Consider the following 13,661-nt stretch of genomic DNA (forward strand, 5'->3'; position numbering starts at 1 on the left):
CAATGTTACATCCACACAATGAGCAAAACGCTTTACTTTTTTGTTTTTTTTGTTATATGTTCCATAACCTGTTTTGGAAACGTGACCTGATTTGACACCACCTCTTGTTTTAGAAACTCATGTTTCAAACATTACTTGGGCTTAATATTTTGAGTTGAAGAGGGGAATTTCTCTCTAAGTTAGCAAACATATTAAATGTACAACTACTGTAGACTGTATGAACATAGATTTATGTGACATGAATGTTGGTCCAGAAAAAAACATTGAGCTAGACGTCACAGTTACCTGAAAGGGGTGCATTACCAAAATCACCTGATTCTTATTTGTGTACACAATTCATCTAGAATTACAAAAACTTGATACTAAAGCTTGGTGGTTGTGAAAGTAGATCTAAATGTTTCTTTAAATGCTGTCAGGCCAGGGGACCTTTGAGCCAACAAGTGCAATTTCACATTTTATCAGGTTAATGTGTCCAATTATGTTGTTAAAAGCACATTACATTTTACAGTTTCCGTTTGATTCGGTGTAGCTGTTTGTACCCTAAGATGAAATGGGGACTACAGCTTTATATAAGAAAATAGGTTTCATTTTATTTTAGTTATTTTAGTCATGTAGGTGCAAAGTTAAAGTGCCGTCAAAATAAAGTGTTACCAGAAAATGGTAACCTTCAACCCAATTTTTCTACAGCCGTAGGCACGTTTACACATGTCTAAATATACAACATATGATATGCACTGGTTGAGGGCGGGATTCGTTTCGGTGCGCAGCATAAAACCTGGAAGATTTACAAGATTCACGCACTCATCAAACCAGCTGAGCACAATAGACAGGTTGTAATCTCACACGCGCCTTTCTAGATCTCCTGATAGCATTGGCTGCTTCGTTCCTGTGCGTGGTGTAGACATGGAGGCGTTTGTAGAAGGCTGTCTGGGGTTTCTGTACGATCTGCTGGTGGTAGTCTGTGTTGGGCTGCTGCTTCTGCAGGTTGCTGAGGGCCGGACGGTGAGGTGGCTGGGGCTGCTCGTGGTTTCTGGAGTGACTTTGAGCTGTTTGGTCAATTCAAGCGCTCTTAAAGTAGGCATTGTGAGTGTGCTGTGTAGTGTCATCCACTATGTAGGGCGAGAAGGGGTCATGCTGCCTGCCCAAAACAAGGCTGTACTAATCACAGGTAAGACATTGTCCCATTTGCTTCTGTGCATAATTGGCTAAATGATGTGTTTGTGCATTTGTGTTTGTGCAAAGTATATTCTACTAGGGTGATTCTCATTAAACTTCTCGAAAACTAAATCGAGTTTGATATAAAATTGCAGTTTCTATAAAGTAATGAAGACTAACATTGTTAACAATTTAGGACATTGTTTTTTTTTACATTCCTCCCAACGTTTCCAGTCCTGAATTTCCAGTCAAATTTCAATACAGTAATGTTATCAGTACTGACAGTATACATAAATAATTTGAAAGAAATGCCTTTAAGCTGATTAAAAAATTATAATAATAATTAAAGCAGGTGGTAGAGTATTATAATAATAAGAATACCATCTAGGGGTAAATGTTCTTAATATCGCTGTACATACAGTATAATCAGTCCTTAAACTCTTCTTCTCAAATGAAATGTGAGCATGTTTGAAATCAGTATTTCTCTGCCACCCAACTAAACTTTGCACCTTGAACTTCTCTCAGTAAGGTTAACTGCACTGGTTCCTATAAATCACCGCTGCATTCTTTGATGTCACTTGACACAGACTGGCTTCTGTACAGATCAAAATTATACGAACTGCTGCGTTTCTACGTAGATGCTTTCAGTAATTTCCTTTGGCAGACGGCAACCCAATGCTACCCATTTGCATGGAATTGTGGAAAACGTAGCAGAACTGACCTTGTGTTTGTCTTACAGGTTGTGATTCGGGTTTTGGTCATGATCTGGCCAGGTTTTTAGACGTTGCAGGGATGAGGGTGTTTGCCGGGGTTCTGGATGAACTCGGTCCTGGAGCTCTGGAGCTAAAGAAAGCTGCATCTCCAAACCTCACTGTCCTACAGTTGGACATCACCAACAGCAGCCAGATCACACAGGCACACCGGTATATCCAGAGCCAAACAGGCAAAACAGGTAAGAAAACCTCACTGACTTACAGGTCAGTGTACCTTTTTTGGTCAGCCAAGAAGGGTTTAGCATACTATTTTGAATGTTCTAATGTTAGCTGCATTCCTTCTTATAGCGACATCCTCTTACATTTAAAAAATTTAGTTTAGTATTGCTCTATCCTAGTCTATTCTCTTCGGAGCTCAAAGTAAAAATACAAATATGAATATAACCCATCGATCTGCTTCAAAAGACATGTGTTAACGCCCCCAGAGGCAAGTTAGTTTTATGATGGATATATCCGGAGCTTCAAAATAATAGACACAAGCATTACCAAGCTTTGAAGAGCCAGAATAATAATAAAAAAAAAAACTAAAACCTCTGTGTTTGTCTGAAAGAAGACTTGGGGGTGATTTTTGGGTGTACTGGTCCTCCAATCACCCCCCTAACGCTATGTGGTTGCTACAAAACCCTGTAACAACCACATAGCAATGCCCTGGCATTAAGCTTTACTAACATTCATGCTATTTTTTGTCTTGTGCGCAGGACTCTGGGCACTGGTGAACAATGCTGGAGTGCTTGGATACATGTGTGATGGAGAAATTCAGCCAATTAAAATGTATAAAAAATACCTAGATGTGAATTTTATTGGTAGCGTAGAGATAACAAAAGTCTTTCTGCCTCTGATACGCCAATCAAAAGGACGACTCGTCAGTATATCAAGCATGGCAGGTAAAGTATTTGTAAGCATGCAGTTTTGTAGACCTCGGGTACTGAATAGTCTCTTACAAAAGATGTATCCTGATTCTATTAAGGAGTAAAAAAAAATACCAATGAACAGCTTTGAAATCAATCACTGATTTCCTTCAAGGAGAAGTTCCGATTCCTGGATTCGCGGGATATGGAGCGTCTAAAGCGGCACTGACCTCATTCTGTGGAGCGATCAGACAGGAACTCTTACGCTGGGGAGTCAAAGTCATCATCGTTCAACCTGGAGCTTTCAAAACAAGTGAGAATGAAGGCCCTTTCGCACCAATAGCCATATTAGCGCTAACACCGAAAGACGTTATGCAGTTTATTGTAAGCATGCTGTAGTTAATAAATGCTCAAACTCTTAAAAGTAGGCGTACTCTGACTGGCCATCAATGCTTTTATCATTCAGTGGCTAAAAAAGAAGTTATTACAATAATATCATTGCAAGGTTACACTTTATTTTGATAGTCCACTGTAGACATTACTGTAAGTAACTTACAGTCGCAGTTACAAACTAATCTAAACTCTCTAATTTGCAACTACATGTCTACTGTCTCCCAGAGTAGACTGTTTTATGGTAGGTTTAGGGTTAGTAGAATAAGTTGACAAGTTTTTGATAGTATGTTGTGGACCCATTGAAATAAAGTGATAGAAGATATTAAGCAGACAGTCTACTAATACTCTAATGACTGCTGGTTGACATGTAGTTACAAAGTTACTTACTGCTAGTAGAATATCTAAAGCGGACTATCGAAATAAGATGTTACCGGTTGCTATTGCTATAGTCGTTTAACGAGTTTCAGAACGTTGCAGTCATAAATGACTAGTCATCCAGTTTTTATTTGCATATTTGAAAATTGGTACGCTTGATTGAACCGTGAAGAAATGTGTGTGAGCCGAGGATCATCAGCATAACAGTGAAAGCACACTGTGGTTCCTGATGGTATCTTTTTAGGGTAACATGTAAAACAAGAAAAGCAATGGTCCTATACCGAGCCTTTTGGTCAGATAAGTAGGGTTTGAACCATGCTAAACTAAATGGCAGGCCAGAAGTTGGTGATATCTCTGTATAGAAACACTGCGTGCCTGTGCATGTTCCTATAGAGCAGATGTGGCGAACTCCAGTCCCAAAAAGCCCGAAACCCTGCAGAGTTCAGCTACAACCCTAATTAACCTCTTAAGACCCTGCGCACTCATACGAGAACATGAATTTTTAGCGAATTTCTCTGAGACTAGACGTGGGACATGCCAGTTTTAGATCTGGGTGTCCTGTAAAGATCACGTTCAGAGCTTTTCAGAGATACCGAGCGATTGGGTGTTTCCTTCTTTTTTTTAAATCAACATTTCATGAAAATGTTATGGGGTTTCAAATCAAATTACGAAATTTCTGTTACAAAACAGGATGTTGATTACCTATATTTCCTTATATGAGGACCCTAGGAGTAAAAGCATGTTTATTATGCATTTTGGGAGACCATATGATGTATGAATAGAGATACCATACGAATAGACAAATAAACTATACTTCGGTATTTTATGAAATTTTATATTATTCTGAAAATCTTACTTTTTTTCATGATGTATTGCCCCAAAAACACATTAACCCAGTGAGTTTTGCCACTGCTCATATCGCGAGTCTTTTTTTCCGCACGTTATTAAGAAAAATACATTGTTCGAATACTCCGTAACCATGTAATTTAAAAACAAGTAACTCCTGATTAGGAGCGTTTTAAAATGTGATACGTTTCTGGAATTGAATTGCCTGATCCGATTACCTGTAATCAGATACCTAGCAAAGTTGTTTAATTTCTATCTTACTCGACTAATAGCGCATCTACAAAAGCAGCAACCTTCGATTGAGAAGATCCTTCTGGAAGCTAACCAACACGTCGCTTAGCATTAGCGTCGCACCATTTGTTTTCTTAATCTCATGTGAACGGATACTATTAAAAGCGACTAAATTTGAGTAAATTAGCACTCACTGGATCGTTGGCCTACGAGTTCAAATTCTGTCCGAATTTATTTACGTTCAACGTCACATCTCGTCTGGTTTTGTGCTCAGTTTTATTAATGGCCGTCTTGTCCACAAAACTTCACGTTCCAGATATTCTGGGCAGCAGAGAGCAATGGGAGAGCGCCGAAGGGGACGTCCTCAGCGGTTTGTCTCCGGAAGCGATGGCGTCTTACGGAGAGGAGTACATCTGCTCGATGCAGCAGCGGCTGGTCCAGATGTCCTCATTATCAAGCCCAGACACGGGGCCCGTTCTGGAGGCTCTAAAACACGCGATACTGTCCCAGACGCCGAAACCCTTCTATTACCCAGGGGCCTCGGCGTGGGCTTTTCCATTACTCTACCGGCACTGTCCCACCTCGCTGTCTGACAGAATCTTCTCACAAATGTTTATAAGCAGCGATATAAAACCAGCAGAAGTCCTAGAGTCCTGATTTGTGCTTCTGTTTGGTGACGCCAACGGGGCCAGGAATGGCACACTTCACATTTACATACCTCTCTCGACTTTCTGAGAAAAACGCAGGGCGAGCGAACGCCACAGCGTCAGTGCTCACACGACATTTAACACGGTTCGAAAGAGACTGCATTGCGCTATTATTAACAATGGACCTTTTCATCGCCTGGCATTCGCTAGTAATGCTGCACTCTACTGTATGTAAAGCCTTCACTGCACTTCTTCGTCGTCGCATCCAGGTCAAATTTTTACTGTTGTTTTCTAAGTTGGCACATTCACACGGGAAAAAAAAAACACAAAACATGTTTAAACCAATCCACTTGTACCTTTTAACAATGCATGTAGTTGTCATTGCACATAAAAATAACCTAAAAAAAAATGTCCGCTGCATAAAAATAAACATCTATATACACGTATAGCGTGTGTGTGAATAAAATTTCTCAGTCCTGTGGTTTCAGGAACGCCTTTTTGGGTCGGTTAACTTCGTTGCAGTTGACGTCCTCTTCGCTCTTGGTAACCTCGGAGCGATTTCGTTTCTTGGCGAACTTATTTCTCATGCTCTCGACCAAGCTTTCGTATCTGAGGGAAAGAGCAAAATAACTTAACGTCGGGTTTCTGTACAACGACGTCACTTTGAGATCCCTTCCTCTCTCTCTTTCTCACCTTCTCGCCATGTCTTCATCGGTAATATCCTTTTCCATTCTGCTCACGTCATCGTCCTCTTCTTCGTCCTCTTCCTCTTTGCTCGCGTTCATTAGCAACATTAATTTCTGCAAGAGAATTGGGTTTAGCTGTAAATACGTTAAGCGCGCGAGATTACAGATATCAGGACGTGGCTTGATTCGCGACCTTAACCTAAATTAATCAATTTAGAAAAATGGAAGCAAACTTACGCTCTTGCATTTCATAAAAGTTCACAAAAGATGTACCTCGACGCCAGGATTGAAGCCTCGGAATGACATTCTGCCATAAACCAAATCCTCGCAGGGAGCGTAACTTCTCTCCTCAATTATATAGTTTCTAATAAAAATTAAAAAAAATCAGGTTTATCAGAGCTAGGTTTTTCCGAGCTATTTAACTAACGTTTTGGTGAATAAATGAGTACATTGAGTACAAATTAAAATAAATGAGTACATAAATATAATTCATAAATAATAAGTAACTTTTAATTTTTACATTTATTTTGAACAGAAAAATGCTTCATATTGTGGAAGCAGATTTCCACCAAATAAGAAATAAAAAAACTGATATAAAGCACCGGTAATTCAAAATTGATTAAGTTTAAATTATGAGAAAACTAATTACACAATTATGGGATAAAAATGTTTTTGACTCTTCTTATATTAATAACTTTGTTACAGTTTTTTTTACGATGACTTAGTATCTAACATATTTAACTTTTTGGACCTTTTCTCAAATATAAAGCATTTCTCCTTTTTGGCAGAAATGAGACTCCGTAGTTATTTGTGACACCACGCAGCCGTATAGTTTTCTGAGGCCACCGCATCTCACTCTTTGGCCTTGAACTCGGGCAGATCCAGGAACCAGTGCTCGTCGCTGATGATCCTCTTCTCCTCCTCGTCCAGCTGCTTCTTCGCCTCCGCGTCCAGACCTCTCTGCATGAACTACAGACGCACAGAGCTGCCGTCGGTGATTTACAAAACAACATTCCAGCGGGTATCTCAAAACAAAACATCCTTCTTACCTTCATCCGCAGGAGATTTTTGGACAGTTTCGCTGCGCCGTCCTTCGCCATTTTATACAGGAGCGAAACTGCGCGTTTTAATTGTATATTAACTGACCGTTTCCTATGTGTTCCACATGGACGGCACGAAGCTAAAATAAATACGGGGCCACGTGAAGTCTGCGCACGCGCCGTCGCAACACGTGCAAGGCTCGATTAGTCGAGCAACACAGATCGACCAGAAATGTGCAGTTTCAACATTCGCATTACAAATATAGTAGCGTAATGCTGTGTTTATGTAATAGTAGCTTAATACATTACGATGCGTTATACATTAACGCGGTAATATTTAGTAACAACGTTTTGTTGTTGTTGTTTGTATCGTTGTTCGATTGCTCGCGTCTGATAACACGCATTAACCCTATATTTTCCAACGACGCCAAACGGTTATTTGTCGAAGTGCATCACTAAACATATTCAGTAAGGATTTGATTCTGTTTATTTATTTTGGTAAGTTATTGGGTTGTGTTATACATAGTGGGCGTGAGTTATATCACTTTAGTCACTATATTGAACTAAAGAACTCTTTTATTTATTAAAACACATTTTTTAAGCACTTTGAAGTACAATTTAAACGGTGTTTACCAATGGCATTACCAATAATTACTGTAATTAAATATATTTTTTCCTGTAATTTAATTCCAGCAGCTTTTGACACAATTGCATTAAACACATCCGGACTATAAAACACTACTACTATATAAAACACCAGAATTTAATATCTAAGGTAAAATAGTTTTTAATGTTCTAAATACCAAATACTTTGGTCAGATATAATAATTGCAGAAGTATGATATTTGCAGTTATTTATTCGAAGGAACGGTGTTGTGTAAATCCTTGCATTGTTCAGCAGGTTGAGGTTGATGCAGGATTTAGAAAGTAATTACTACAGTAATTATATTACATTGCAGAATATAGTACCTGGAAATTAATTCCTTAGTTTTTTTAACTTTCACAGTTGAATATATCCAAGCCCTATTAGTATTTCTTCACAAAGTGACAGCCCTATAGGAGACAAGGAAAAGGGGGCCAGTGATCTCGGACAGAACGGACCCCTGGGTTGTCATGGAGAAAAAAAGGATCGTCTGAATCAAGTGTGACGCTTCGGAAAGATGACGTGAGTGGGACAGACACACACACGGATGAATGTTAACAATGTGAACACACAGTATGAAGTATTTAAAGTGTTTAGGTATTAAACTGTAATTCTAATTTTGTCCCAGAATGGAAAAAATGCACACCTGTATTGTTTGAAGTTTTTTTTTTTTTTTTTTTAATTCTGCGAATCATTGCAGCAGTTTAGTTTTATAGTCATTATAGTATTTCGACAAATTTTGGTTTATTTCTAGATTTCTTTTCTTTTTAGCTTTCATCACATTTTTTTCAAATAACGTCATTGTAGTATTTCAACTTATTTTGGTTATATTTTCTGGTTTTAGTTTTCAATTTCAAATAACGACAGCTCTGGTTTTACTGGCTTAAAGCTTAAAGCTGTAGCGACGTTGCTTTTCATTGTTGTACAGTTTTCCAGTGAGTTGTTATGAGTTGGTGGCTTGGTAGAGTGATCTGGTGGGTTCAAAGATTCTGGTTTCTTTCTGGTCCAAGTCAAAAGATCCCACACTGTAAGCTTAAGATGATCTTACAGTATGTCCATTGGACTTATGCATAAGCCTACGATGCTTTTGGGAAAGACCATCCTACATTGCAAATATATGGGAATTTTGGTATTTTATAATAAAAATTGGATCAAGTGATGAACTAACCTACTAAACACAACTACATCGCAGGTGTTGTTGATTATACAAACTCTTGCACCACCAGTTCTTTAAGGGACATCTCTGACACCTGTCCATTTGGAGAGTCTTGCACTCTGGTCAGCTCATCTTGTAAATGGGCCACAGGCAGTCCAAGACTGTAGCCCAAATCAATAAGAGCCTCCAGCAGGGGCCCTTGATACTGGCGGAGCTCATAGCGTCTGACTGTGGGCAGAGCTCTTCTGCCGGTTTGAAACGATGCATCAAAATCTTCTAGATCTCTTTGGCACACCAGTATGGCACACAGGGTTGGTACCATCAAAGTAGGGTTATGAGAAGACAGTTTTTCCTGAAGTATCAACACGTTCTTTAGGCCCTCAAGGGCCCGGGAGAAGCGCCCCCCGCGCAGGAGGTCATATGAAGATTTTAATTCCTTATGGGTGAAGAACGCCAGAAACGCCTGTGATTTTCGGACACAACGGAGCGAGTAGAGCTGAGTGAGATAGTCTCTGAGGGCCACGCGCCTCTCTGCGATGTTCTCCTCTGAGAAGTTGCCCGTCATTTTCTTCCTGGGCATCACAATGTCCTCCATCTCCTCGACGAAGTCCCGCAGGAGCTCCTGATGAAGGTGAAGGAAGTCTGAGTAGCGTCGCTCAATAGCTACTCGCTCACAGTCGTAAGTACCTGAGCGGATCGCCACAACCTGGTACACCTGAAGAACAGGAATAAACTGTGAACTTAATGTGGAGGAGGCGAGAAGCATTGCAGGTTGCGTTAGGTCTGGGATAAAGGCATGTACAGCTAACAGTTTTCCCAAAACATAAGCCGGGGGGCCCAATCCTGTTCTTTGAAGATCTCCCTTCCTGGAAATTTTAACTCCAATCCTGCTCAAACTTACCCAAACCAACTAATTACGATATTGAAGGAGCGATTACAGACAGATGTGTTGCATGAGGTTTAAAGCTGAACACTGAAGACATGTAGGAACAGGATTGGCGATACTCAAAATCTGATCAGGATTTGAATGATTATGATCTTGTCTTGGAGCATTTGGCTTCTGCCTTTGATATGAAGCAAGTTGAGGGAGTGCTACAACACTATCACCAGTTCCAGGACCGAGTTTTGACACCTCTGTTCTGAAACTAAAGAATAGGAGGGATTGGCTGGGGCCAGTTGCGTAAACTTACTCAAAATGTAAAGACTCTGTCTTAAGAACTAGTTTGACTAGCTGTTAACCAAGTGGTAATCAGTATCAGGTATTCAAATTAGACCAATATATTTTATATAACTGTATGACCAGTTTTAAAGGAAAAGGAAAAGTTCAGCAGCAGTTCCCAAAAAACTGAGGACTTGGTGACGCTTAGGAGGCGGAACAAGTTATTGCATTTTGATAAAAGATAATGATCTGTTGGAACAAGAATTTTTTTCACTGTAAGCTGCGACTTGCCACATATTTGGAGATTTTCCGATCGATGATTCGCGTGGTGGGGATGTCAAAGAGCAGTTTGACGCTTCTGAACTCCTGCTTAACGGCTCTCCAGTGCTGCTGCAGTTCTGCTGTTGTTAGACACGAGGCGCTGAAACCCACGTCTGCCTCTTCAGCTGTAACGAGACGTGAATAAAGCGAACACGCAATTCTACACGCGATCTCGCAATGTCGGTTGCAACTTAGGAATCGACTTAAACCGACCGTTGTCGCGTGACCTGTCCTGCTGAGCTGAAGAATCCTCGGGAGCTGAAGAAACATCTTCTTTAGCATCCGCTGCCTTGGTTTCATGCGGTTCTAGCTCTTCCTCCATTACAAAGTGCCTTAGCTTTAGCTTTCTGTAAATGAATGTATAACTGATATGTGCGGTTCACCTAGAGTTAACATGTAGTTATAAATTTTGGTACAGAAATATGGGAGATAAAGCAGTTTAAAGTTTAATTTCTGACCTAAATAGGCTATATATATATATAGCTTCCTCAATCACATTCAGTTGTGGCTAGACATGGACTATTCATGTAATGATTATAAATGATGCGGCTCAACCGCAATGTCATCTTGACAAGATATGTTTTTGAGAAAACATTATAAATTGCGGGAACTGAGCATTTCCCTAAACAAGCTACTTCTTCTTGAGCACTAGCAGACAACACCGAGCAGAGGATAATAATACGCGCTGGAAGCTTTTACAGCAGTTCTTTCCAGCGAAAATCAAACGAACAGAAATGTTAGCAGGTCCCCAAATTTCACGACATCAGTCGTATTGCCGTTCAGCGAAAAGCAAAAGGTCACACTTCCCCGGGAAGTACAACTATAATTAAACCTCTAAAGGAAATGACTCACAAACATGGCAAGGAGAATCTGATAGTGTGGTGCAGGAAACAGAAGACGTAATGGATGAAAACGTGACCTCGCACACACAAAATACCGACCCACCTGAGCAAACGGGAGTCCAATAATCTGAATGCGATGCTATGAAAACTTGAGCTTTGCTGTGTTTCTAGAAGCGGTCGTGTTCATGTTTTCTCTTTCTGTTTTTCGTGTAGACCTAACTGAACTTTGTTCATGAGGAAGTGAAACTAGAAAGAGGGAGTGTCTTTTTTCCTCACGTTACGCGTTCTGCCAATTATCATTGCTTTTCACGCAATTCTGTAGTGAAACATCTGCTGCATCTTCTGCTCCAGAACAAGCTGAAGTACCTTCCAGGGACGCTGGTCCATGATAGCAGGTATGTTTAAATGAAGAGCGTGTGTGAAATATTCCTCAGGCCGCTACACCATCAGCAGCTGTTTATATTATGGGTTTGTCCAATAGATGGTGCTGTACAGTTAAATTACATGACAGACTGCTCTGATAATCTCTCTATATCTCTCATAGAATACATATAAATTAGCAGCTGAAAGATAACATTATAGATTTATAATAATATATCTATTTTTCAATCTATCTATCTTAATATCTAAAAATTATTTTTTAATTTTTATTTAAACTAAACAGAAATAACATCACTTAAACAACCAAATCTTAAATATTAAAAAAAATACTATAAATAATATTAAAACAAATTATTAAATGAAAATGTACACGCATTAAATGGGTTCGAAACTTCAGTTGAAAGTCGTTTCTTTCAGTCCAATAGGCAGATTTTTGTGCTGACAGGTAATAAAAAAAAATCTTTATAAGCAGCAGACGTTTGCTCAAAAATATCTTCATGAAGTAAACGCATTAGTTCGTGAATTCCTCAAAAGCCGCCAAACACAAACACAGAAACGCGTTCCAGCAGTCTTGCCAATCCGGCCTCACAAATAGCTGTTCAACGAATATGCGCTTTTATGAATTTGGATTTGTGCCCTGGTCATCCATATGCAATATATGTCATTGAACAAAAAAAAAACAAATATGTCTAAATCGGAAGTGAGTGGCATGATGCAAACTAAAAGCAGAGAGCGATACTGTTTTTAACGTTTCAAACCTTTGCCCTTTGCCCTGACTTATTTCTCACACACTTCCCAAATCTTCGCTACCTCAGACAACAGGACGATTGGATCCAGTTTAAAAAAAAAAAAAACCCTGTGAGTGACGCATGGTTTGATATTTATTTGTTCCGATATTTTAAGCCTCCGAACACCTTGGGGGTCACCGTACTGCGTTTTTTGCTTTGCTTGACGGGTGTGTTTGTGAAAGTCCTGCGAGCGATACGGGGCAGATTGCGAGGCTGAACGCGTCTGAAAGGCTCATCACTGTATGGGACAAGGACGGCTCTGTGATCTCCGGCCCGTCTCATTCATACAGACATAAACACATAAACCCCGCTCTGCTCGGAGAACAATGACATCAAGCCAGTTATTTTAATACGCCCCATTGTGTCTGACGTGCCAGCCCGAGCCCTGGTATCTATTTATTAGTTTTGATACATACATATTCTATTGTTCGCAGCATAAGTCGTGTTTTGTTCGTCCAGGGGTGGTCTGGGGTCAGTGCGGTCCGTGCGGACCAGCTGTGAGATCTTAGACTGCTTCATTGTGGAGCTCAGAGCTGCACTGGAGATGTTAATAAGATGTGTCATCTGAAATGAACATTATTCATACTCCAGAACTGAGGCGTTTGTTTGTGCAAATAGTTATTTATTTAACCATTTTTGTTCTTCTATATATATATATATATATATATATATATATATATTGATATATATATATATATATATATATATATATATATAGATGTATCCTGAGTTCAAATGCAGCTATAAGCACTCAAAAGTCTCTTCAAGGTGAAATGACTGTGAGACAACAGCTAATTTATGATCTTCTGAGCTGATACACATGACTACATGCCAATGTGTCGCGCTGATAAGATTTCCTTCACGGCATTAATGAATTTTGATGCTTTGTTGCATTTACATGTGCCGTCTGCTCCTGGCGCGGACATATATACGTCCCTGAAAACAAATGGCTGTACGCGCGCATCTCTCCGATCCGCGAAATATCATAGCCGGGCCGTTTTGGGTCGCATGATTTATTGATTAACATTTGGCTTCAAAAATGACAAGAGGATGATGCATGGCTTTATCTGGCCATCGAAACACTATAAAGAGATGAATAGCCCGGAGACAAAATTGTAAAAGGTAAAGGGAAATAAATTAACATATCTGTGTTAGCAGACACTGATGGGAAGTGTATCAGCTGCCGAGCATTTGTCATGCTGAGGCTTTATGACTCTGCGGCACCATCATAAAAGTGTCATAACATTCCATTCAAACCTTTAACTAACACCAAAAATAGACTTTTACTCTCTCTCTCTCTCTCTCTCTCTCTCTCTCTCTCTTTTAAATACAATTTAACAGGCTTGTTTTGATACTGTACCTTTAAGGCTTTATTTA

At 39.7% G+C, this 13,661-nt stretch overlaps 3 protein-coding genes across 5 annotated transcripts; 1 reads left to right on the forward strand and 2 right to left on the reverse strand.

Moving 5' to 3' along the window:
- Positions 1-793: 793 nt before the first annotated feature.
- On the forward strand, positions 794-5,714 carry hsd17b2 (hydroxysteroid (17-beta) dehydrogenase 2). Its single transcript, XM_043228142.1, has 5 exons — positions 794-1,168; positions 1,895-2,107; positions 2,627-2,812; positions 2,952-3,089; positions 4,938-5,714. Exons 1-5 carry the CDS (start codon positions 904-906, stop codon positions 5,276-5,278), a joined length of 1,143 nt encoding a protein of 380 aa, XP_043084077.1. The 5' UTR covers positions 794-903; the 3' UTR covers positions 5,279-5,714.
- mphosph6 (M-phase phosphoprotein 6) lies at positions 5,604-7,210 on the reverse strand. Its single transcript, XM_043228164.1, has 5 exons — positions 7,004-7,210; positions 6,811-6,923; positions 6,228-6,318; positions 5,962-6,068; positions 5,604-5,877 (listed from the first exon to the last, which is right to left on the reverse strand). The coding sequence occupies exons 1-5, from the start codon at positions 7,052-7,054 to the stop codon at positions 5,739-5,741; spliced, it is 501 nt and encodes a 166-aa protein (XP_043084099.1). The 5' UTR covers positions 7,055-7,210; the 3' UTR covers positions 5,604-5,738.
- Positions 7,211-8,531: 1,321 nt separating this feature from the next.
- Positions 8,532-11,789, reverse strand: snx20 (sorting nexin 20). Of its 3 annotated transcripts, XM_043228150.1 has the most exons (4): positions 11,219-11,783; positions 10,487-10,620; positions 10,244-10,398; positions 8,532-9,508 (listed from the first exon to the last, which is right to left on the reverse strand). In XM_043228150.1, exons 2-4 carry the CDS (start codon positions 10,593-10,595, stop codon positions 8,840-8,842), a joined length of 933 nt encoding a protein of 310 aa, XP_043084085.1. In that variant the 5' UTR covers positions 10,596-10,620; positions 11,219-11,783; the 3' UTR covers positions 8,532-8,839. The 3 variants fall into 3 exon arrangements, with proteins under 3 accessions (XP_043084085.1, XP_043084084.1, XP_043084086.1); XM_043228149.1 differs by having other exon boundaries at positions 10,244-10,620; positions 11,219-11,789; XM_043228151.1 differs by lacking the exon at positions 11,219-11,783 and having other exon boundaries at positions 10,487-10,863.
- Between the last annotated feature and the right edge of the window lie 1,872 nt (positions 11,790-13,661).

The sequence above is a fragment of the Puntigrus tetrazona genome, chromosome 25, assembly GCF_018831695.1.
Source record: "Puntigrus tetrazona isolate hp1 chromosome 25, ASM1883169v1, whole genome shotgun sequence".
NCBI classification, from domain to species: Eukaryota; Metazoa; Chordata; class Actinopteri; order Cypriniformes; family Cyprinidae; genus Puntigrus; species Puntigrus tetrazona.